The sequence below is a fragment of the Apostichopus japonicus genome, chromosome 9 (genome assembly GCF_037975245.1).
Source record: "Apostichopus japonicus isolate 1M-3 chromosome 9, ASM3797524v1, whole genome shotgun sequence".
In the NCBI taxonomy this organism is placed as follows: domain Eukaryota; kingdom Metazoa; phylum Echinodermata; class Holothuroidea; order Aspidochirotida; family Stichopodidae; genus Apostichopus; species Apostichopus japonicus.
In genome coordinates this window covers 30,342,847-30,369,781 of record NC_092569.1, presented here as the reverse complement: position 1 = coordinate 30,369,781, position 26,935 = coordinate 30,342,847, and the positions used below count along the sequence as shown (strand labels likewise).

Genomic DNA, 26,935 nt, shown 5'->3' with positions numbered 1-26,935 from the left:
GTGACGATGTTCTCGGCTGTATTCTATACGTGGAAGCACTACGAACCCTGTCATGGTAATACTAATAGTACGAACGAAAACTTCCATGAGCAACACTAACATACCACTGAAATATATATATCACCATAGTAAAGTTGGGCTGTGACGCACTATACGTACAGTGTGATAATGAAAGACTTGTGTGTAATTAAACCGACTTGAAGCAAGTACAAACCCCTCATCTATATCTATAGTCTTTATAAATCCGTGGTACAAATGCAGTTGGTCAGCTAAGTTACGTCTCGCTCAAGTCTTAGTTATTACAAGCTACAGTATAGCCTATCTGGTGGTATGTAAACACCGAAAAAATGAATGCTGAAGTAGAATTTCACATACGGAATAATTATCCGTGGTCGAAACTTCCCCTAAACGTGAAACAGGTATGGTATGAAACTAAACGTCATGTTTGTAGACAAACTACCCCTTAAGTCAATTGAATTATGTTTTCGAATGTAATTCGTCCTGCGATAATGTTAATATACAGCCTATTTTGTACATGCTAATAATGTACTGTAACTTACAAGCTAGGCTGTAGCTTAGGCTATACCCTTAATGTTTCACGTTCAACGTAGGCTTTCTAGCGAGTAGCCTATAGGTAAATGTTTCCTAAGCCTAATCAGTCTAGCTAGTCTACTAATGAGCTTTATGTGGCCTAGCGGTAGACATAACGTCACAACCGACAGTCGTTGTCAGCTGCATTGTTGCACACCACATCTAGGCTCTAGCCAGGGTTCTATGATAGATAGTATAACCACATTCTGGAAGCCATGTCAGTAAATGCCAATCAGACAGCCAGCCAGCATTTTCTCACAAATATTACTAGGATAGTTTACTGCACTAAATTCTCACTCATGCACCACGGTTTCAAAGCCAGGGTATCCACTACAGCCATGACAAATAATTTTAGAAAGTCACCATTTGTTGAGCATCACCAACAATCTACTCACCAAAATGTAAAATTTACTTGACATTATTATCTTTTGGTTTAAGTCTCCATTATTAGTATAAACTTCATAATCAATACTTTTATAAGCTTAAGCCAAGTTTGACAGCTCCTTATGTGGTGCTATGTACAGTAATGCACATACATGTATTAGAAAATCATATTTCTATGCAGCATGAAATTTGATGTTATCCCACCAAAAGAAAGTGACAATTCCAAGGGATATCGACATAAATCACTGCTGAAATGCTACGCTGGCACAGTAGCTTAGTTTCTGTTACATAAGGCCATTCATGGCTTCTGTGGTTCTAGACCTACCCTAGCTACTGTAGGTGTAGGTGAGTAGGCCAGTTAAACTTTGGTTACCAATACCCTATCCCAATCCACCCAAAAAAAATATTAGAAATTGTACATTTGGTGTTTGACCCTGAGTAATTATAGAATACAGGGCCACTCGATGATTCTATCTGAGCATCCGGATGCGCAGATGCTCAGTCTCACCCCAGTACGTACCTGTGTGAGTAAAAATGTCAAAGTCCAAGTTCTTTCTTTTTGAGTGGATGCTTGGATGCGGGGTCAAAAATTTCCTAACTCCTTTCCTAGTACTTCCATGGTGGATGCGCGGATGCGGAATCAAAATGAAATATGTGATGGTATCTATGGGGAGACTTTTCGAAAATTTTCTACGGATGCCTTTTAAGAACAACACACTATCGATGTGGAATATCTTCGTACATGCGGGACTTTCAGTATTTGTAATATGTGATGGTATATAGGGAAACTTTCTCAGTCCATTCCTAGTACTCCCTTCCTAGTACCCCACTTTGTTAAACCTGGTAACTGTACTGTATTTATAGTCAGAAGTTGTAACAGTCAGCAAGGTTAAAGTTTTCAAGGTTAAATGTTTCAAGATTGTTTTATAAAAATCACAGAGGAGTTGTATCTACTTTGGTGATTACCATTTGCACTTAACAGCAAGTAATTTCTGTATCTGTAGAGGCATTTTATAACAGTGGAAGTAACTACAACAGGAATGCCAATGTTATTATGTACATATGAACCTTATACACTGTACTTTCTTCTCTTACAATCCTTCAGTTGCTCGCAAATTCTCAAAAGGAATATGACAAAAGTGTGGTGAATTACAGCATCAAGAACCAGCTGAGGTATAAGCTGAACTTGGGTAGGTAACACATATCAATTAAAGTATTTCCTTTTCTTTTTTTGTGTAGTTGCAGGGATTAATTTAGGCTAGTGTGTGCATTTGTACAGCATATACTGTACCTCTCAAGGCAATTTTTCTTTTAATTGGTAACCAAAATCAACAGTGGAGGTTGTTTGGTAGAGAGCTAGTTTCTATCAAATTCAGGTAGTATTGACACTTAATGCTCTCAAATTGGTAAAACGATCATTTGTATATGGTGTTCTATACCCCAACCTACTGTACACATCTCTCCTACACATATTGGTCATTGTTAAATATTGCTACATTTTCTCGAACAACCAAATTTGGTTTAAGTAAACAAAGTGTAAGGCTAGGTAGTCTTACGTGTAGATGATTTCGAAGATGGGGCAGGGATTTGGGATGGAGTATTTGACAAATTTCAAATCCCTCCAGACTAATGTATATACAGGTACGACGATAGGCTCATGAACCTTCCAGACAGGGTGTCATGGGCTTTGAGTTTGAGGAGTTAGAATTATTCCCCAAACAGAATTTAAAAAAGAACCAGTACTGACTGAATCATTTTTCCAGAACTGACAATAGGGGTGGTCTGCCATTGTTAATCCCCTGCCCACCCCTTGGGCAATCAGTTGTGTGTGAGGATTGTGCGTGTGTATTAGTTAGAGAGTGTCTAGATAAATTGTAAGATTGACACTAAAAGTTTATGTACTTTGAGATGGAACAGAATTTCTTGATAATAATTATTGCCTGTTTTATTTTTACACTAGGGTACTAAAATTAATGTTAACTAGCAATATCTTTGAATGTGTTTAGCAAAAGGGTTAATAGAGCAGTAGAGAAAGCTTAGATTGTAACATCTCTCTTTGTTCATTCTTCAGTCAAACACGTCCGTAAAGATGAAAGGAGATACTACGAAGATTTGCTCAAGTACAGCATGGAGCACCTAATGCTATTTCCGTATCACTTATCTGACATCATCGTCAAGGGATTAAGGGTCACCCCTTTTTCATATTATCAGAAGATGATGCACAACATCATGTCCAGTGAAAAGAGTTACGATTCCTTGCCAAACTTCACAGCTGCCGATTGTAAGTTCCAGACATTAAATACTAACTTGCCAGGCTACTATCTTGTTCTGCCATCAAAAATTCAAGCACTGAAATAAAAACACAAGTATAAGATTTTGCCGTTCAGTAACCGATGATTAAATAGACCACACAACTGTAGAAAATTGTGTTCAACTTTAAAGTAAGATCAGATGAAATGGCTGTTCAGCTTTTCTCACTTCTTGTGCAGGTTGTACTGTAAGAATGCTCCCTACATACATACATGCATACATGTATCCGTTGTAATAAGTTGCATGATCATACTATAGTAAGAAACACTACTTTGCAGATTCTTTCCTCTTTTGTGACAGCACGCTAGTTTTTACGTGCGGCCTTGGAAGTTTTCAACATTGTATAAGACAAAAGGTGGCATCATTATGACATTTTTCTTAAATTGATATGCCATTCACAAAGTGGATTGCAGCTCAATATGCACACGAATGCCTTGTTTTGAATCATTAGGAAACCTCACACTCAGTTCCATCATTGCTGGTCTGCTTTTGATCAAGTACAGGTAAGACCTTTTCTCTGTCAGTGATTTTTTTTTAAATTTCTGAGTAAACTATGTTTCTTCATGCTCACAGGTTTACGACTTCTAGGGATTGGCCGTAACCAGTACATCGACATCATGAATCAATGCCGCTCTTCAAAGGTATACTTTCATCACTCTGTGTACAAAGTTACCAGGTCTAAGTCTGCATCAATGCTTTCAGTCACCAATTTTTTCATAGGCTGGACTAATGTGGGTGCATTTAAGATTCTTCCAGATTTTATTGGTATCCCTGGCCATTAGCAACAAAAAAAATATTTTGTTTGATAACATATCAAATAAGATGTTCTCCTGATACTTTTGTCCTGGTATAGACTACATATATGGTGTGTGCCACCTTAGAAAGATCACACAGCACATATAACATCGGTTAAAGTTACACAAACAAATCAATTCTGATCTTGAAATATTTCTTTCCAATCTCTTACAGACTTCAGTCTGCAAGTACCTAGTTTTGTCCTTTGGCAGTGTGAGGCAGATGGGGTTGGCTATAATAGCCCTTTGCTGTTATAACCACCTTCATACTCACGCAACTGCTTCATCTTAAGTTCATGTCATGGCTTCATGTACGACACATTAGATTGAAACCATTTGGTCTCCTAATTAGGTTGATAATCAAACTAAAACCTTTTTGTCTGCAAATTAGGTTGATAATCAAACACTCACAGCCACTAATGAATGTGGCATATTTTCCTCTGCAATAAAGGTCTTGCATTGTCTGCCACTGGCATCCTCCCTCTAAAAGAAGTGCACCACCTCCATTCATTAACGAACCTTCAGGTTCCAATATTGGTTAACCTGGGCCCATAAATATGAATGGCCTCTATTCTACATTTCTCATTTGATATTTCATCTCTACACGGGAGCTTAATTTTCCACGATTACTTTGTTTACCTTCAGCCATCTTTGAATCGTTCAGGGAGTATACAGGTGAGAGAGTGCACGGGTGGATCATTGTTCCTGTTCTAACTTTGTCTTTAAAACCCTAACCCCCTTTCTCCTATACCTCTGCTCTTAACCCCTGAACAGAATCAATTTCTTATTAATTTGGGATGGAAAAAAAAAACTTGTGACTTGGTTTTACTTGTTAAAATGATGACAGTAAGTCTTGCCCTTGCAACTGTTATGTATGAATTAAACGGAAGGGATTTATGTATGAGATGACATCAAGAGAGGGAAATAGAAATATATCAATAAGCATTGAGGAAAACATTTTTCTTTTCTTTTTGTTTTTGGCTGATGAAAAGAAGAATAACCATGGACTTGCTCTCTAAAATAAAACAAAAAGCCTTGGGGACAATAGATATACAGTAGGATTAGAACTCAGAATTTAATTTTTGTCCTCATGGTGTAACTGGAAGCATGTTATCTGTATGGCAAGAGTCACTCTGAGTCACTTGAGCTGTGATATAATGAAAATGGCATAAAATGGTGCTGTCATGTAGAATAAACACACTAAAAGGCCTTCATAATTCCACACCTAATGTTAGAGAGTGGACTAATGTACTCAGGGTGACCATATTGCGGGTTGTTGTCCCCATTAGATTTGCAGAACATTTGAATGTCACATCAGCGACGTGTCAGGTGTGAAAAAAAAAGATTATGCCTAGTTGCATGTAAAGATGTAGTGCGTTATTATAGATATATCCTTACAATGAAAGCTCCTCTGTGTTGTGACCATCTGGGTGACTTACATTGTGAATTTGTTCTTGTAGTTTTGAACTTGTTCCAGTTATTTAGTTAGTTTTACTGTCAGGTTTCGTGACTAACATTGAGTTCTTTAATATTTAAACTATATGTTTCCTGTACTGATTAATTCATCTTAAAACCCTGGCAGATTACCTTGCAATTGTAAGCAGCTATTAGCAGTAATGCATGCATGTGTTTCTCTGTCGTTAACCACTCTACCCTTCACATAAATAAGTTTGGTTTGAGATGAGGTGTTTCAATTCCAATGAACTATCTGACCTGCCAGATACAGTAGGTTCAAAAGATTACACACAGTACTATATGTAACTTACACTACAACAATACACCACTGAACTAACTCACCTACCAGATAGGTTCAAGAGATTACATACAGTACTGTATGTAACTTACACTACAACAATACACCACTGAACTAACTCACCTACCAGATAGGTTCAAGATATTACATACAGTACTGTATGTAACTTACACTACAACAATACACCACTGAACTAACTCACCTACCAGATAGGTTCAAGAGATTACATACAGTATAGTCAGTATTGCAAAGTTCGCCATACTGCGAAGTTCGGGCACCCTAAGAAATACACGATTTTCACCATGAAAACCTACAGGAAGAGCCAAATTTCACCAAAAAGTACGAAGCTACAGTTATTTTCTCTCCAAAATGACCCGTGTGCAAGAAATTACTTACATATTTGTCAATAAAATGACGAAGATCTATGAAGTCTGTTATAATTACTGAAAGAGCAACAGCGCCACCAATTTTTACCAGCGCCACACTGTAGGTTGCGTGGCCGAACTTCGCAATACTCTAGCAAGAAATACCAGTTCCACAATCACGAAGAATTTTCTTGGAAAACAACGTGAAAACAGTTTGCAGGAAAGAAAGTTTGGCCGTGTATCGTACTAAAACACAATTCTCCCACCATATGAAGTATATTTTCTGGTGATTTAGACCAGAAGATTTAGTTTTGGGGTGTTTTAAGTCTTAAGTGGGCGAACTTCGAAGTCACCATCCTACTGTATGTAACTTAAACTACAACAGTACACCACTGAACTAACTCACCTACCAGATAGGTTCAAGAGATTACATACAGTACTGTATGTAGCTTACACTACAACAATACACCACTGAACTAACTCACCTCCCAGGTAGGTTGAAGGGATTACATACAGTACTGTATGTAGCTTACACTACAACAATACACCACTGAACTAACTCACCTACCAGATAGGTTCAAGAGATTACATACAGTACTGTATGTAACTTACACTACAACAATACACCACTGAACTAACTCACCTACCAGATAGGTTCAAGAGATTACATACAGTACTATATGTACAGGTACCTTACACTACAACAATACACCACTGAACTAACTCACCTACCAGATAGGTTCAAGAGATTACATACAGTACTGTATGTAACTTACACTACAACGATACACCACTGAACTAACTCACCTACCAGATAGGTTCAAGAGATTACATACAGTACTATATGTAACTTACACTACAACAATACACCACTGAACTAACTCACCTACCAGATAGGTTCAAGAGATTACATACAGTACTGTATGTAACTTACACTACAACAATACACCACTGAACTAACTCACCTACCAGATAGGTTCAAGAGATAACATACAGTACTATATGTAACTTACACTACAACAATACACCAATGAACTAACTCACCTACCAGATAGGTTCAAGAGATTACATACAGTACTATATGTAACTTGCACTACAACAATACACCACTGAACTAACTCACCTACCAGATAGGTTCAAGAGATTACATACAGTACTGTATGTAATTTACACTACAACAATACACCACTGAACTAACTCACCTACCAGATAGGTTCAAGAGATTACATACAGTACTGTATGTAGCTTACTCTATAACAATACACCACTGAACTATCTCGTTGCGGGAACAAGATTCCTAGCTTTTTTATTCAATAGTGAAACTAGTATACTGTAGTCTCATTTATATTGTTACATTGTACATCAGATCATTTGATGCTGTCTTCGTAGGCAAAATCATTTGAAATGTCTTGTTTACAGTATTAATAGTAGACTGTAGCCTTTTTCAGTACATGAAGCCATCTGTACAAATTAGTAGCCATTGTACACTGAATAACTGTGTCCTCAATTGAACAAAGTCATAACTTCGCTTTAGTATCAAACTCGCCAGGTTTGGAGATGAAATCAATGTAAGTACATACAGTAGAGTACCACCTTAGAACTTAGAGTAGAACTTAGAAGCATTTTCATGAACTGTTTTGTCTCCTCTGTGCGCTCCTTCCTCATCCTCTTTTGTTTCTTGAAACTAAACTTAGCTTTATATAAGATTTTCTTGAATAATATCTTAAGCGTCAGAGAGGTTAATTTATTTTCCATTATTAATCAAGATGATTTTTGTTATGATTGTCAAAGGAGAATTATTCATTGTTTTGCATTCTTTTTCACATATTTTCCAGCCTCCCCACTCCTGAGAGGATATCTAAAGTTACCCTCAGCACCAATGTAAATTATGTCAAGTTTCACTTGGATGTTGCACCTAACTTTAAGGTCTGTGAATAGATAGTAGTATACTGTACATACAAACCATGTGGAATGAGTTAATAAATAACATTGTTTAGATTAATCTCAAAATAAATAATCACTCGATAGTTGTGTTTGGGACGGAATGAAAAGTTGATATTCTTTACAAATTTAACTATTAAGGCAGACATGTGTTCCATACAGATAACGAATTTGTCAATGTTGTTTGACAGACACATAGTCCTATATGTGTGCGTGTGTGCATACATGAATACCATTTCATGTTAAAAATGTAGGTGGATTCATCTACTTTGAACTATACTTAGATTTGAAAACTTCAGGAGAAATCTCAATAACTTTCATTCATCATTACTGTTGCAGAAATTTTTCCGGAGGAAACCGATCCGAGATTTGCTGCCCCCTAGACCTGTTGAAAACATCCACTTGGAACCTTGGTGGATTGCCCAGGCTGGTTATATAACAGAAGATGACATCAAGGTATCTAAAAATTAATTTTTGTACCTGAAACAAATCCAGAGAACTTAATTTTCTTGTCAAATCTATTAGGGGAAGCGAAAATCTCAAAGCTGGTGTACCGAAAGAAGGACCTCAAAATATGTATTTTGACAACGTAAAGCTTTGAAATAGTATGGCTTTCTTATAATCTTCAGGTCACTTAAAGATGGAAGTTTATCTATTTGATGACTCTAAGCAGTCATTTATTCATGTGGTCCAGATAGTCAAAAGGCTTAATACACTAGTGGTATCATTAGTCTTATTCATAGAGGGTCAATATAACACTATTAGATTGAGTTAAATAAGGCAAGTATGGTAAAACTGTGTTTAAAAAAATGGTTACCAAAATCCAGAAGAGCTGTTTTATTTACTGTAAACACTGTAGTCAGTTTGTTGTCTTGGTTCACCTGCTACAGTATGAGTGAAATCTAGGCCCTAATGCAGTAATTTGCTGATTGTGAACTTAAACAGAAAGATTGCATTTCAATACCTTGAACATTGGCTTTTGGTTTGATATAGATTCAATAAAGTGAAATAATAAATCGATTGTGAACTTTTCAAGATTTGATTGAACGTTTTTTCTTAGTGGGGGGGGGGGGGGTTAGGTGTGATAAAGATCTATCCATCAATGTGAAATATACACACATGTGTACACTATAGTGTATATTTGCATGGCACAAGTTGTTACAATTAATAAGTTACATTTCGACTCAGTGTATAAAGAGACATTCTCCAAGTATCATCCTAGAGCATAGTAGTGTATGGAAGCCAAGTATCATTCTACAGCATGGCAGAGTATCGTAGTCTTCAAGTATCATTCTATAGCATAGCAGAGTATGGTAGTCTCCAAGTATCATCTTGAAGCATAGGGGAGAGTATTGTAGCCTCCAAGTATCATCCTAGAACATAGAAGAGTATGGTAGTCTCCAAGTATCCTAAGGCATTTATAGGAGAGTATTGTAGCCTCCAAGTATCATCCTAGAGCATAGAAGAGTATTGTAGTCCCAAGTAAGCATAAAAGAGTAGGGTAGCCTCCAAGTATCATCCTACTGCATTGAAGAGTATGGTAGTCTCCAAGTATCATCCTATAGCATAGGAGAGTATCGTAGTCTCCAAGTATCATTCTATAGCATAGAAGAGTATGGTAGCCTCCAAGTATCATCCTACTGCATTGAAGAGTATGGTAGTCTCCAAGTATCATCCTATAGCATAGGAGAGTATCGTAGTCTCCAAGTATCATTCTATAGCATAGAAGAGTATGGTAGCCTCCAAGTATCCTAAGGCATTTATAGGAGAGTATTGTGGCCTCCAAGTATCATCCTAGAGCATAGAAGAGTATGGTAGCCTCCAGTTAACAATCTACAGCATAAAAAAATATGGTAGCCTCCAAGTATCATCCTAAAGCATAGGAGATTATCTTAGCCTCCAAGTATCATTCTATAGCATAGAACAGTATGATAGCCTCCAAGTATCCTAAGGCATAGGAGAGTATGGTAGCCTCCAAGTATCATCCTACAGCATTATAGAGTATGGTAGCCGCCAAGTATCATCCTACAGCAAAGAAAAGTATGGTGGTCTCCAAGTATCATCCTTAAGCATAGGAGAGTATGGTAGCCTCCAAGTACCATTATATAGCATATACGAGTATGGTAGCCTCCAAGTATCGTCCTACTGCATAGGAGAGTATGGTAGCCTCCAAGTATAATCTTAGACCATAGAAGAGTATGGTAGTCTCCAAGTATCACCCTACAGCATTGAAAAGTATGGTAGCCTCCAAGTATCATCCTACTGCATAGGAGAGTGTGGTAGTCTCCAAGTATCACCCTACAGCATAGAAAAGTATGGTAGCCTCCAAGTATCATCCTACAGCATAGAATATCCTCCAGCACTAGAAAACTTCTCAAAATGTTTCACCTATTTGAAAAAGTGACATTTTAATACACCTTTAGTAACCATTTAACTTTTGGAACGTGCATGGAGCTATCGTGCCACTTTGAAAGATAGGGAATTAAAAATCTAACCAATTCTATTAATTTTAAGTTGAAGATACAAAAAAAATGCTGCTCATACATGAATGTATACTTTGATAAACACAAATCTGTAATTTGCTTCTTCAGGTTGTGTCTGTAACAGAGAAAAATGCAGTTGACAGGATTATTGATGTTGGACCTCAGTTGGCTGGTATCATGGATTTCTATATATTACATAGTGAGTTATCATGGAACTTCATTATTACATAAGTTGTACCTATCACAAATTGGTACATACTCCAGCAAGCAAATCATACATAGTGGAACTCTATATAATTTACACATTTAATGTAATAGATTTCTAACTTTATATAACACAGTAAGTTTGCATGAAACTGCTATTTGTGTAAAGGAAGCATATCCCAAGATTATTCTTTACAAATCTGTTTGGTCCTGATTTTGGTGATGATTATACTGAGAGTATTGTAGTCAAGTGGTTAAGGCAGTGGACTTGTGATCTAAGGCTTGCAGGTTCGAGTCCTGGCCAGATCAATAAGTTGTGTCCTTGGACAAGGCACTTAATCTCCATCGCCTCTCTAAATGGGGACCTGTGAAATAAACTGTCAGGTAGGGGCTATTTAGCTGCTGCCATTTGGAGTGATTGTCTGTATGTTATACAGGTTATCGTTGACCAGGGTGATGTTGTGATGGGCCTTGAGCACCATAGGTGGATATGTCTACGCTTTATAAATCCCCAAATTATTATGATTATTAGCATTATTTAGTAATTAAATTGAGGTCACACAATTTAATTTCAGATGGAATCTGCTCATTACAAGTGACCGTGTCAAGATAGGTACCAAAACAGGGACTGCAGCTTGTCAAGTTTGGCAGAATGATATGTCAGCACCCCTCTGTTGATTTAGTGCATAGCTGAAGATCCCCTCACATATTTATTATGTAATACAGCAGCATTTAAATTAGGGATAATGTCAAGCTGTTCTCTCAGTGTCTTTAATACAGATCTTGTATCGGCAACCAGGAATATTTACTGAACTTTTTATGTGAAGCAGTTAACAACTGCATGCTGCTGTTGCATACAGGCATGAGCTATTTCGGCGAATTCGCGGAATATCAGTGATTTCTTTTCTAAAAAAACTATTATCCTAACACACTATAGCATACGCAAACTGGAGCCTATCCGGAATTTTTGCAAAGTTCTGTGATTTTTTGTTTACCCATGGCTCATTCCTGTGCATATGTCAGTACTTTGTTATTTCAATTCTTTTTCAGAGCTATTTTTAAAAGGACTTATTTATGTAGATGTACCAATAGAAGATGAGGATAGAATCATTGGTAAGTAGTAGTTTCCTTGTTTTGTTTTCTATTTTCATCAGTTCTTGTGGAATGTTGGATTATAGATAAATTCAGCTCTTTCAAAGTAGTCAGTGAAAACTAAGCAAAGTACTTCTCCTTAGTAGAAGATTTTAGTTTCGAAACTTGATTGCGATAGTCTTGAACAAAATCCAACACTGTCTAAAGAAAAATGAAAAAAAAAAAGAAATTGTGATGTATGTATTTCAGCTGCAACTATGAACCATAAAAGATAGGGGAAAATGTATAGATCTATTACAATGTTAATGAAACAACACTCTAAAGGTCTACTGAAGAAACTTGTGGAGAGGAAGTTTGTATGAACTGCATTTAATATCAGAGTTGATCCAGTTGTATTAAAAATAAAAGAACATGTAGAAATCTTTTCACAAAGCTTTTTAACTTTTGATTTGTAAATATAGAGTTTATTAGTGAAACTGCTCTTTTATCAACAGTACCTCCATTGGAAGGCTTCGTTATGAATAGGGTGCAGGGCGATTACTTTGAGACTCTTTTGTACAAAATATTTGTCTCCATTGATGAACATACCACAGTAGCAGAGGTTTGTCTCATTGTGTGCTTTCACTTGTTATTAGTGCAATTGGTTGTCTTGACCCCTTCCTAGATTACATCACACCTGTTTTAAACTTTGCTTCTAAATGATGTATTCCAATTCTGTGTAGTATTAGTATTATTATTATTTATAATTATTAGTAGTATTTGTAATTATTCTTAGTGATATTGTTGTTGATGTTGTTGTTTGAACCCTGATATTATACTTGTCACATTTTAGAACAAAAGAATGTCATGCTTTATCAGTACCTGATAGTATTCTAGGATTGAAGCAACACACTTTAAGGATGACCTATTCTGTCAAAGATGAACAATCCTAGCAACATTTAATAAATGTAGAATAAAGCATCCTCTCTACTAGAAAATAAGTCGTTCAAAGAATATTGAAATGAAGCAAAAAAGAAAGAGAACAAAAAATTTAAACAAAAGAAATTAAAAATTTTTAAATATTTTCCGTCTGCTTATACAGCTAGCTACTGTGTTGCAGATAGATCTCAACTTAGTCAAGAATGCCGTTTCTATGTACTGTCGGCTCGGGTTTGCCAAAAGGAAGGAAACAAATCTATCATTGGATGAGCTCCATTCGTCCTGGCAGGAGGCTCCACAATTCAGTAATAAAAGGTGAACAAACATTGGAGTTAATGTATGTAAATCCAAAGAAGACTGTTCTGTATATTGGTATTTTTGTTATATCTTACAAGTCTATTAACAGGGTCCTTAATTATTTCACTTCAAATGGACTTCATGTGTGAAAGACATATTTGTAACACCCAACAAGCTAGTATCCAAACAAACACACATGGAACCATATGTCTATGACTCACCACATGTTGTTTAATGATTTTTAAGATTTGTCTAAAAGTTAAAGATATTTCCATCCTAGCTGAATCTTCTTCACCATGCAAAGAACAACTTCCTAGGAGTGAAACGTCAGGCTGCCTAAATTTAAATTTATATTATATCTACCTACGCAGGCATCTTGCAATATAAAGCATTTTGTTAACATTTTTGTCTCATATTGAACTAATAAAAAATAATAAAAGTTGTGTGTAGCAGTGATTGATTGTTTGTTTCCTACTTATCCAGCCAAACAGACAAGATTGAGCAACAGTTGATCAACTGGGATTTCCCCACCAGCCAGGTAGATAGGGAGGCACCTCTGATTGCTGATCTGATGGACGGTACAACATCCAACGGGGATGACGCTGACTCGGTGTCTGTACATACCAAGAGGATAGCATTCCTCTTTGATTCAACACTCACAGCATTCCTTATGATGGGAAATCTTTCACCTGTGAGTATATCACAGCTTAACAAACAGGTGTCAAACTGTCCTCATGTGGCTGAACATCCTAATACTCTTTAGGAGGAAGGTACTGGTGAAGTGCTAATCTGCCCCCAATCCTCTGTGTACAGTAAGCCATACAAAACTAGGGAAAAGCTAATACCATAGAATGATGTGGCATTCTTAATGTTATAATAAGAATAATTTCAAATTAAACAGAAGCCTGCCCCATGCATCATTTTATTAAAGTTCTTATGTTTTGGTGAAACACAAAACTTTGCAAAAATTGGCATTAACTGCAAGATGCATTATAATGCAGTAATGAAATTACACAATAAAGCATCTTTTTGTGTCTGGTTTTCTTTGTAAAAAATCAAAAAATTGTTTTGTATTTCATAATTTTTAGCCCTATATTTTGTTTCCATAAGAATGTAGATATTTAATTCCAATTATGATGGAAATGTACTTTATGATGGTATCAATATTTTGTTTGATTTCCAAACAATATTCAGACTGCCATTTATGATTTAACAGTAATCAATATAGCATACATGTTTCTTTCAGGGCTTAAAGAGTCATGCAGTTACAATGTTCGAGGTTGGCAAGTTGTCAGACGAGTCCCTTGAGAGTTTCTTAGGGGAACTGGAAAAGGTATATCTTCAAAATTGCAATTTAATTAGACATTTTGTTTTTTATGCTGACCTCTAATTAATGAGATAATATAAATAATGTGGGTTAAAACATGAAGGATTCTTCTGTTTCAGGTACAAATAGATGATGTTGCTGAAGGGGAAGCACAGAGATATTTTGAGCATGCCATAACTCTGAAGAACACCATCTCATTCCTAAGGTAAGTTATTATTGAATGTTTAGTATTGTTTTGGATGTTACTTCTTTGTTTTATATCATATCATCATGTAGAATGGTATAACACATGTCAATGCCTCAACCCATGTCCTAATAGATTCTCAGTGCCAAGACTCCTCTGCTCAGCCAATGCACTTGGAATTGATGAGAGAAACAGTAGTCTTAGAACAGCTAATCATGTTTTCAATATTACCTCTTTATTAACCAAAGTAAAAAATCATGAAAACCGACTGCACTCTAAGCTTGTTGCAGCAGCTGCAGGAAGGTTGCTGTAAAGAACCCTCTCAAAGGCCTAAATTATCTCTTCATAGAGACTATATTTCAGATAGGTCTTAAATTTACTTTTAAATCTATGGTATGAAGTTGATGATAACAATAGTTTTCTACTGACTGAACCATTTTCATACAGCAAGAAACACTGCGTAACCATTGTATCGATGAGTAAAGTCATCATGAATGAACAACAACAGCTGAGAGTGCGTACCAGAAGTGTTTGATTCTACAGTAGTACTTATAAAACTCTCAGAAGCCTTACAGTGGTCAAGGAGATCATTCCACTGGAACACATTTAATCCTGTCTTCTTCCGTTTCTCTTCCAGGTACAACAAGTTAATCAGTCCATCATCAGAACAGTACTCCAATGGCTTGGGGCTTGACCTCTTGAGATGTGAGAGTCTGCTAGGCTTAGATCCAGCCACTTGTTCAAGGGTTTTACAGAAAAATTATGAGTAAGTTAAACTGTGTCAGTCTATGTGTCCCTTGTATCAATTAAAGTGTGGCTATTTTATCACCACAATTGTTTTTGACAGGGCTCCCAGCATTCTTGTTTAACAACATTGTTTAGTTGCTCCAAATTAACATGTTAAATGTTCATAGCTTGAAAACAAATCTATCTTGAAAACATATTTAAGAAGATATGTTTGTTTGATATTTTGTATTTTTTAATCTGGAGTGCCTTTAAAGCTTTCTCCGTACCTAATGGTTTCTGGAGTAAGTTTAGCAGACCTTGCCAACAGATTTTGCTGGTAAATACCCAAATTGCATTTTCTTTCAACATGCTTATATATTACCATCATATTTGAACCATATTAACACAGGATGCATCAGTGCCATACATCACACACACACACAGCTTTGTAAAGTGAACAGCATTGTGCAGTAACCTTAGCTAGTTATTATTGGTCCATACCATTATCTTCAGCAGGTTAATCAAGTCACTAAATACAATGCTATCACATGAATATCAGTTTGTCAGATTATACAATTTTAAAGACCAGATACACCTCTTTAAAGGAAAAATAAATAACCTGACCTGAACTAGGCACTTAATTGCACCTGATGATTTGCTTTCTACTACTTTTCTGCTGGGGCGAGAAATGGGTTAAATGGTGGGGAGGGGATGGGGGAGGGGTAAATCAGGTAACTAAATAATATACTATTACATGAATGTCAGTCCGTCCGTGCTACAAGGTATTACTCTTCAGATGGAGTGATGCAACATAATTCAGCTATGATTGAAGAAATTGTAGGAATCAAGTCCTTTTAATACATTTTGCCTTCTTTCACGTGTATTGTTTTATCTTTAATTGTTTAAACTTGTGACTTTAATAACAATATATTTGTAATAATTGTCATTGACATTCTATATTGTGAAGACTGCAGTTTCTCTTCTACAGGCTGCTAATATCCATGGCACCATTGAGCAATGAAATAAGACCAGTCAGTAGCTGTGTACCCCAACACATTGGCCCAGCTGTCCCGGAGGTAATTTATAATTATCAATAACGCAAGTTTCTAATCACAAAAGAGGAGAAATGCTTTATCTGCATAACTTCAATGAGTGTTCATAGGTATTAGGATGGAGCGTGCAAATCAGTAAACTAAGGCAGGTCAGCCAGTTTAATCTATTGACCCTCACACTGAACCAGAGGTAATACTTACATTGCATGGATTTTGTGGTTAGTGTGAAGTATTTCCTCCCCCCTCCCTCCCTCGTGGAATAATTAAGTGTTCAGCTTTTGTGTAGCAGATTTGTTATCCCTGAAATTGGTCACTTATAAAATACAATGGTTCCTGTTTAAAGAAGTGTGATATATCTGTGCACTTGTGTAGCAGTTTGACCATTTTGCCTATAGTACTTGATCAATTATTCCCACCCATGCACCCCCACCCCCTACCACCACAAGAAAAAAATCTGTTGATAACTACCTTTATCAATCAGTTACAAAGAGAACCACCATGATTCATGTATAGATATATATGAAAGAGAGATACCTAGCTAACATCTAGGTAAATATGTGTTGCATACATACAGCCAGATAGTTGATATTTAATTGAAGAAATTACAGACTATTGTCTGGTGTAAGAATCGACTGGAATAACACAATAGAGATTAGTTAAATATGATAGTTTACACCATGTTAGATGTCCCCTTCAGACCAAGACAGCTGTTTTCATATTGTTTTTATATTGTGTTTAAAGGTCACATCTGTCTGGTTCAAGTTGTATTTGTATCACATGGTAGGCAGTGGACCACCCTCTCTTCTCTTGGTCAAAGGCACCCGATTACGACGTCTTCCAAAAGTCTTTGAGGTAAATATCTCATTTCCTTCAAATCAACTCTTAAGATTCCTTGGTTTCTAGAACTTGGTGATTTCTAATTGACTTTTACCTTTTGTTATCTTGTACTTTTTCTGTCACTTGCTTTGCTCTTTCTCACTGTTGTTTCATTGCATCATATAGCAATATTAGTCAATGTACCGGCTTGTTACAAATGTTCTAATTATTATCATTATTATTATTGTTGTTATTATTATTGTTATTATTGTTGTTGTTATTATTGTTGTTGTTATTATTATTGTTGTTGTTATTATTATTGTTGTTATTATTATTGTTATTATTATTGTTGTTGTTCTTGTTGTTATTGTTGCTGTTGTTATTATTGTTATTGTTGTTGTTATTATTATTGTTATTATTAATATTATTATTATCATTATTATCATCATGCTTCATCAAAGTGGCTTAGGAAGGAATGTACTTCTTCAAATGATATCTTTTTAGGTCACACTGCAGTTCTTATGTACTGATGGTTAGATGTGTGTGGGGGGATCTAGGTTTGAAGGGTTTCGTAAAATGATGTTGTATGATGATTTATTCCTTGATTCCTTGGTCTTCAGGCCTGCAATTGTGATTGTTAAATTAGCCTGTACAAAATAGATCATACTATACATGTGGTGCTTGTAAATTGAGTCAATGATGTTTCATCTGGCATTTTGTTAGTCTAAGGTCACCCATCTTTGTTTATTGATCATCTCCATCCAGGAATATGACAGGTTACTCATAACAACGTGGGGGCATGACCCTGGTCTCGTTGCGACATCAAATGCCCTGTTGACCATAAACGATGCCCTATCACATTCTGCTGTACTGATTCAGGTTGGTGCACGTGAAAATAATTATTTTACAGTTTGCAGTATTTGTTCCATTAGTTAAATTTGTTTTAATCTAATTTTGGGAAATTTCTATCTTTAGTATGATTTTGGGTTATTTCTTTTATTTTGATGTTTTGGGAGGAGACTTATTATTTATTAATGCTTCTTCATGTTCAATCATAAAGGTATTAATCATCTTCAGACATTTTTCATTTTTATGGTTGTCTTTGCTGTGATATTTGAAGAATCAAGCATCATTTTCAATAATTTATTGTAAAAAAGAATTTTCTGATATTTTCCTTTTACTTCCTTTTTTCAGGCTCATGGTTGGCTAACTGACGGTGAAACAGAAAGCGTTCCATTTCCTTTGAATGAAGAAGAGTTGAAGGGTGAGCCATTCTCTTTTTATTTTTTTCCCATCGTTTTCATTTGGATTTTCTTGGTAGCCTCTTTGAAAGAGCTTATTTCTCTATACTATATATATATTGCACTGCTGCTGTGCAAAGGGATATGAATAAAGTAATATTTGTTATACTGGCTCACTAGAAAGTGTTCTTCTGGATTGAGTCTATACATTCATTTACACTCTGGAGGAAGTTATTAGTTTTAGAAAAGAATCAATGACACAGATTTTGCTACACATTTGCATTGTGTAATACATTGGAAGTATTCATGTGATATATATGTCTTGTTAGAGAAGGTGCAGTTAGATTTCAAGAATCTATATATTAGATTGGGTGCAATGTACTCAACTGTAATGGAGACTTCAACCCTTTTTGTTTTTTTATATGCTGCTTGGCCTGAATCTTTGTAGTTGACTAGGTAAAACTGTCAGGACACCTTTAACAAGAAAGGGACAGTTTTAACTACAAGCCACTTCATTTTAAGTGGGTTACAGTAGTTCAAAACTGGGGATCACCAAGTTAAGCCAACTAAGTTTTGTCCAAACTTACACACAAAAAAAACTTTGGGATATAAACAAGCAACAATATGAATGCAATATTTGTGTTGATTTTGCTTACTCTGGGCAATATTATTACATCATATTAAATTTGTTTATTAGAGTAAATTTTATATGGTGTGTATATATGTCCAATTGCCATTTTCAAGTCTTTTTATAAACTCTTTCAAAACTTTTCCTGGCATTACAATGTTGTGCATTGACAGTAATTAGTAAATTATTTCTTAATTTCAGTTTATTTAATACAACAATAGGATGTCTTTGTATGATCAATATTTCTGGCGATACCCTTTGGTTTGCTAACAGTTGCTACTGCATACAAAGTGATCAGTGATAATTGTCAGTCTGGCTTGATGTATGATTGGAATGAGATAGAGTGAATCAATGTTGCAATGATGATGAAATCTATAAGACTTGCAATATCTTATCTTCAGCTAACACCATTACCCTGCTTTTTGTAGAGAAGCCATCATCTTCACATCAATCTATGATTATGTTTTTATTCCCTCCTAACTACAATTTTCAATGTCAAGAAAAGATTTTAATTTTGCTCCCACTCTGTTTTTCGTTAGAACCATTCTCTCGAAATCAAATGCAATGTCATCCGATCGTCTCCGAGGTTGCATCTCTAGTTGATCTCCAACATTACTGCGGTGTGATTACACTCATCAAGACAGGGTTTCATAGGAAACACACGAGAAATCTCTCAGACTCCAGACAGCCGTCCTCGGAACAAAAATTGAACGAGATTGGTGGGATCGACCCTCCACACTCCATGCAGGAGACTGATAAACTCAACAGCGGTACATTGAGCTTAGGTCTGGAGGATCAAGAAGGGAGAAATCTGGAGTCAGAATGGATGTTACTTGATCTCAGTTTTGGAATCCCTCTCTTTAATGATGCTTTGAATAAAGACGTTTGCAACAGGATGGCTACCCATAGACTCAGCCAGAGGGATAACCTGCAAGAGTTATTGCATTCCAGTAGAAGGTTAACTTTAGAACTCCTCAAATTCATCTCAGAGCATCAAGTAAGTAAATCACAAGATATACAGAAAAAAAAACCTTTTTTTATCAACATTTCCCACTTGTTTTGCAAAATGTTGTTGCATGATGATGATATCTAGATGTCATCATTTATGGTTTCTTTTTCAGATTCATTAGATTCTTAGAAGTATATATAGTAAAAAGGTTTACGTTTTAAAATGAACGGAACCATAAGGGCTTGGTAGCTCAGGTCTTATATCATAGATATGTTATTCCTGATTAGAATCTTGTCTAAAATTATATTTTATCCGATACTTCCATTTTAAAATGAACGGAACAATAAGGGCTTGATAGCTCAGGTCTTATATCATAGATATGTTATTCCTGATTAGAATCTTGTCTAAAATTATATTTTATCCGATACTTCCATTTTAAAATGAACGGAACAATAAGGGCTTGATAGCTCAGGTCTTATATCATAGATATGTTATTCCTGATTAGGAACTTAGAAACTAGAAGTCTAAACTTTTACTTTATCCGATACTTCTCTTTTAACTCTTTAAAAACGTTTGCATTTTTCAGTCAGTTTTTCTGTTGTAGGATCATGGTGAAGGAATAAGTATAGATATTTACTGTACAACACATAGCTCAACTTTCATTTTGATAACCTTTAGAAAGTTTAAACAGCCTTGTTAATAAATATTGAATAACAGAACATTTCTTGATATCCTCTGCTCTAGGATTTACCGGTAGCACCCGAAGCCGATCAGACAGTGGGACCAGGAAGTAACCAGCTTAATTTGAAGCCATCTCTGCCATTCCCAACCAGAAATCTGATATTTTTAGACGAGAAACTTCACGAATGGACATCCATGGGACCAATTTGATTAGAATGAATGAGTGATGTGGGTACCTATATGATATCTCTCTGAAGTACTAGCTGAGGCATGGATGTACCCTACATGGATTCAGTCTGGAACCCTGTCACTGTTTATGTTCTTTCATGCTTGAGTGATGTGGGTACCTACATGATACTGCTCTGAAGTACTACCTGGCACCAGTGTGAAGAAACACCATACTCTATTCCTCAACTGGGCCAGTATTTGATATCCTCAAGAGAGATATAATGGATACCTATATGATATCTCTATGAAGTACTACCTGACACCAGTGTGAAGGAGCACCATACTCTATTCCTCAACTGGGCCAGTATTTGATATCCTCAAGAGAGATATAATGGATACCTATATGATATCTCTATGAAGTACTACCTGGCACCAGTGTGAAGGAACACCATACTCTATTCCTCAACTGGGCCAGTATTTGATATCCTCAAGAGAGATATAATGGATACCTATATGATATCTCTATGAAGAACTACCTGACACCAGTGTGAAGGAACACCATACTCTATTCCTCAACTGGGCCAGTATTTGATATCCTCAAGAGAGATATAATGGATACCTATATGATATCTCTATGAAGTACTACCTGACACCAGTGTGAAGGAACACCATACTCTATTCCTCAACTGGGCCAGTATTTGATATCCTCAAGAGATATATAATGGATACCTATATGATATCTCTATGAAGTACTACCTGGCACCAGTGTGAAGGAACACCATACTCTATTCCTCAACTGGGCCAGTATTTGATATCCTCAAGAGAGATATAATGGATACCTATATGATATCTCTATGAAGTACTACCTGACACCAGTGTGAAGGAACACCATACTCTATTCCTCAACTGGGCCAGTACTTGATATCCTCAAGAGAGATATAATGGATATCTATATGATATCTCTCTGAAGTACTACCTGACACCAGTGTGAGGGAACACCATACTCATTTCCTCAACAGGGCCAGTACTTGATATCGTCAAGAGAGATATAATGTGGATGTGATTAGCGACCAATTGAGATACCTATGATAATCATGTGGTATAAGGCACTTGAGTATGGTGTTACATTATTGTATCACATAGACTATGAGAGTATGTAGTATTGAAAGGAACCAAGGAAATCTTACAGTAGGAACCAACCAAGTGAAGCTCAGCTCACTTTCATTTCACTACATAGTGGCCTGGATAGAGTTCTGTAGCATCAGGGCTAAAGTTAGTGTTCTTCATAAATTATATATTCTTGCAATTTCCATGCTTTAACAGCTGATCAAGCTCAGTAGAAAGTTAGAGCCTTTTTTGTATTTTTTCTTGACAGGAGTCAATTATTCGCTGCTAATGATAAAAGCCATATATTTGCATCCCTGTCATACTATACCTGTTAAGAAGTCATTGTGCAACTCTTCACCTTTGGGCATTGCTGTATGAAGATATTTCTTTGCTCTCTGTATATTAGTTTGTCATTCCTGTTGTGTATTGGTATCAGATTTAATATATCTTGTATCTTTTCACACATATAATGATGTATATACCATCACTAAAATCAGACATTGTGCAGTATGATATTTGTAGAATACTGTACAACAGTATTTCATTTGTGTACTACGTAAATTAAAGAATACATAACGACATTGCACTCAGACCAGTTGAATGCTTTACTCTGACCTGTGCATGGTGCGGTCAATTTTAATTGTTCATTTAAACCAGTGCACGGTGCAATCACTCTGAATGTTGAACACAGATCTGTAAATGGTGCAGTAACTTTGAATCGTGCACTCAGATCTTTGCATAGCACAGAAACTCTATATGTTGCACTTAGACCTTTGCATAGTGCAGGAACTCTAAATGTTGCACTCTGACCTGTGCATGGTGCAGTCACACTGAATCAGTGTAATCTGCGTTGCAAATGTAATCAGTAGACAGTGGAAGTTATTGGCTGCCACTTTATTGTGCATGTCATCTTTATGAAGTAGTTGGAAACTCTTTATATGGAATATGATGTAATATAGTATTTGAAACATCAAACAATATTTTCGTGGAGCGGCGGACTATGTGATTGAGATATCGTTATTGTTATCTAGATTTAAATGAATTACCTACCACAATCTAGCCCATAGGAATTGTTAAGAGCACTGGCTATATGTGCCAAGTGAATGATAAAGCCAGGGTATCATCATTAGTTGCATAAAAACAAATAAAAAACATATTTAGTACAACTATAATAATACTCGGCTTGTCAATCATTGCTGATTGATGAATATTAATGTTGTTAAACGTTTAAGATATGTTCTCTCCCTGTAACTTGATTAAACAGAAAAGGGTATAAACATAATGTGCATATTCAGAAGTAGTATTAGATTTTAGTTGTAGCCTGCAAATGTTTCCGCAAACAAGATACCCTGTTTATCGTTATTATTGTATGTGCAATATGGATTAGAGCTGACTTCCTCTTGCTAAATATCATGAACAGGAATCATGGTTAGGGTTAAAACTTACAAGAATTTAAGTATGTAAATAAAGATACTGATCTATCCAGGACATCAAACTTGATATTTTTGTTTTCTTTTGTAATTCAAACAGGACTTGTGACAAATAAAGCATCAAACGACTGGTTGAGAGAAAGTTAGCATCTTGTGATGTATTGTAGCATGACCAGGTTTGCTTGTGCTAGAATATTTTGGAAACGTTTTACTTAATCATTGGTTTGTAGTACTGTGTACTGAAGTACTCAAATCATGTTGGAGAAAGTTGTGTACGAACTAAACTGTACTAAATTATTAACATATCAGAGTCATGCAGGACTGTTGAAGGAAGAGCTAATAATCAACAATCAGGCAGTTAGTTTTATGACACATAAGCAACCAGGAATGTGGGAGAAGCACGCAAGGACTTATTGATTACAACTTTTATGTCAGGTGACTTCCAATCAACACGTTAACTCTTAAGTTGGAATCTTTTCAATTTAGAAAGTCATTTCAGATGGGAAAGCCATAGAATGGTCATGAAGGTAAATGCCTACATACCGCAACAGGGCACAAATTTGTGCCTCCCCTTCCTTTTTTGAAAACTGATACTGATCGAACATCAATTTGTTAAATTCACATACATTTACCATGCGCGATCCTGGGGTTTGGGAGTGGTAATGTCGCCGCGTACAGTCCCTTCCACAAAGTCAAAGGAGTTATTAGCACAATCTTGCATTTAAATATTATTATAGATACCTTGTTTATATTATTAGTATGCCTTTCCATGGGAGAGGACCTTCTACATGGGAGTCCACTTCAAGACCCCAGGTTTACAAGCCCACCTTTCTCAACTCGTAGATCTGCGATTCTTTACATACAGATTATTTTGTATATGATGACCATCATCCTCACGGTCCATTGTGATTAAGATTTGAACTTCCCTCAATAAACTACATAAAGTGGTGCTTGTTCAGGCGCGTATCCAGGGGGGGGCGTTGGGGGCGCGCGCCCCCCGGGTAAGGAAAAGAGGAGAGAAAAAAAGAGAAAAAAAAAAGGGAAAAGGAGGGGGAAAAAAAAGAAAAGGAGGAGAGGAAGGAAGGAAGGAAGGGAAAAGAAAAAGAAAAAAGAGAGAAAAAGGAGAAAAGGAGGGAGTAGAAGATAGCCAAGACCTCGGGAAGAGAAAGAGGAACAGTCATAGTTAAAGCGCTGATCCCTATCATATACACAGGGTAGCCAGTGACAGATCAAGGATTACGAAGGGGGTGTGCGCCTCACCCTACCCCTTACACCGACAACTCCATTTTTGACGTTTCCATTTTTCCTCTCTCACTAATGTATCTATATAAATACTATATATGGTCTATCATAACGCGTGTGTGTGTATGGACGCCTTAAACAATTGTAAACTTGTGCTATATGGAACCGAGTGTGGCTGGTCATTAACTCGACCGAGTCGTCGGGGAACATGACGCATGTGGGGGGAAGGGGGCGACCGCCCCCCTCCCCCGAGCAAATTTTCTTTATGACATCGCTAGTAATTTCAAAATAGACAATGCTTAGATGCAACTTACAAGGCCTGGGAAGTGTCATTTCCAGCGATCTGGGAGGCATTTTCGGCCAAAATTTTTCTTTACGCTTCGCGCCAACACATTGTGGCGCTTCGCTTAGATAGTTTGCCTACAGGCTTTGCCCCTCCCTTGGCAATTACTCGCTAAACGCCTGTTCGCGTTCAACATATCGATGCCAATATCATATAAGCAAGCATCGGTCATTACATTGCATGGCATCGTGTACCTTACGGTCCGTGAAAGTTGCACAGTATACCGCCGGATGCTAATGTAAACAACGAAATGTCTTATGTAGATGGAGAAAAAGCATACAGATCCATTTATGTCAAAACTCTCTTTTACAGTAGTAATGTCGGCCAAGCTTGGAACTTTATTTTAATTACCATGGTAAGGAGATAATTTTTAAGCTATTCATTGCTATTTATTTTTCTTTCAGTAGGTGCCCGAAAAAAAGGGAAAACATTTGGTTGCGGGGGGGGGGGGGGGGGCCTACGCCTATGTGTGTAGTGTTCGGTTTCGATATACCTGATATCGGAAATATCTGGTATTTATCATTTCCTTCAACCAAGTTTTATAATAGCCATTATAAGAGGTTTTAATATTTCTACACCAATAAATTAACTGAGTCTGAATTTTCGAAAATTTCCTCACCAACATTCTTCATCATACTTTCCTCTACTCGTGCAATTTTGACCTGTCTGTTAGGGGTTCAAGGAGGTTTTTCTATATTGGTTGTCCATAGATTGAATTTTGTGCAACATTATGGGTATGTTTTGAAGTGATTTTATTCACGAGAAATGTGAATTTTCAAATTCTCAACAAATAATGGGCTTAAAACCTTGAAAAGTGGGGCTTTCGGATATTGTGGGCCGTGACGTAGAATCACCCACAAAAGCAATGATCCATAGGACATGCAATGAGGTCGAACATGGTGTGTGACTGGTGACAATCTTCAAAAAGGTTATGGATGGAAACAAACTTTTGGGAAATACTTGGTACTCGCCGGGGCAAAAGTGTACATCTGGTTGGTCATTTTCAAGCCCGAGAAGTGCCATTTCCGGTGATCTGGGGGGTATCGAAACCAGAAATTTTCTTGTACGCTGCGCGCCAACCGATGGTGGCGCTCCGCTTAGATAGTAATTCGCGCCCCCGGGTTAGAAAATCCTGGATACGCGCCTGTTGTTACCCAAAGACAACGACTTCAAGAAGTATAAAGATGACGTCACATAACCAATATTGTCTTGCTTTAATCATTCGTTGGTTCATGATAGGGTTAGGAGTCGCTTGTGTTGATAAAATACATGTCATGTTCTAACGTTGCTCAAATGCGCTGTATTTTCAATAAAACAGTTTACTTTCATGATTAAGACAACCACGACACAAAAAAAGGTAAAATCTGATAAGGAAGGAAACTGACTTTGTGCATTGAACACCTGGTACTTCCTTGAAATGAAGTAATAACATGTTTCTTTGTCTTGGGATTACGTTTCTATGTCATTAGGTATATATATTTATTACATTAGGATGGTAATTGGGTCGGATACTCGTTATCATCTTTCTTTGTTCTCTTTACTGTTGATTTTATGTTTGTCTCTTCTACTTGGTGGGCAGTGGCGTAGCCAGCATATTTTTCAGTGCCATTTCCAGCGATCTGGGAGGCATTTTCGGCCAAATTTTTCTTTTACGCTTCGCGCCAACTCATGGTGTTTGCAACGCGCCTGTCTAAGACCGTGACACAATTTGTTACTAAATATCACCAAAAAACGTCACAGACTTTCACCGAAAAAGTAGTTTTTACTTTCTTTTCGGAATGAATTAGCTAGACGGACCGCATCCGTAATGATGTTTGGTTTGCCGATAAAAAAGTAAAATAGGGCTGTAGCAATCAGTAACCATAGAGATATAAAGATATCTATACTATAACGAACATATATATACTAT

The 26,935-nt window shown here is 36.6% G+C and overlaps 1 protein-coding gene across 2 annotated transcripts; it reads left to right on the top strand.

The window, feature by feature from the left end:
- The first annotated feature begins 258 nt into the window (after positions 1 to 258).
- On the top strand, positions 259 to 23,506 carry LOC139974302 (protein FAM91A1-like). 2 transcript variants are annotated; one of them, XM_071981335.1, is made up of 20 exons: positions 259 to 419; positions 2,081 to 2,165; positions 3,047 to 3,256; positions 3,859 to 3,926; positions 4,725 to 4,754; positions 8,478 to 8,594; positions 10,730 to 10,820; positions 11,876 to 11,938; positions 12,412 to 12,518; positions 12,999 to 13,150; positions 13,616 to 13,823; positions 14,379 to 14,465; positions 14,579 to 14,664; positions 15,281 to 15,409; positions 16,358 to 16,445; positions 17,163 to 17,273; positions 18,003 to 18,116; positions 18,432 to 18,501; positions 19,646 to 20,103; positions 20,800 to 23,506. In XM_071981335.1, exons 1-20 carry the CDS (start codon positions 348 to 350, stop codon positions 20,944 to 20,946), a joined length of 2,493 nt encoding a protein of 830 aa, XP_071837436.1. In that variant the 5' UTR covers positions 259 to 347; the 3' UTR covers positions 20,947 to 23,506. The 2 variants fall into 2 exon arrangements, with proteins under 2 accessions (XP_071837436.1, XP_071837437.1); XM_071981336.1 differs by lacking the exon at positions 4,725 to 4,754.
- The last annotated feature ends 3,429 nt before the right edge of the window (positions 23,507 to 26,935 follow it).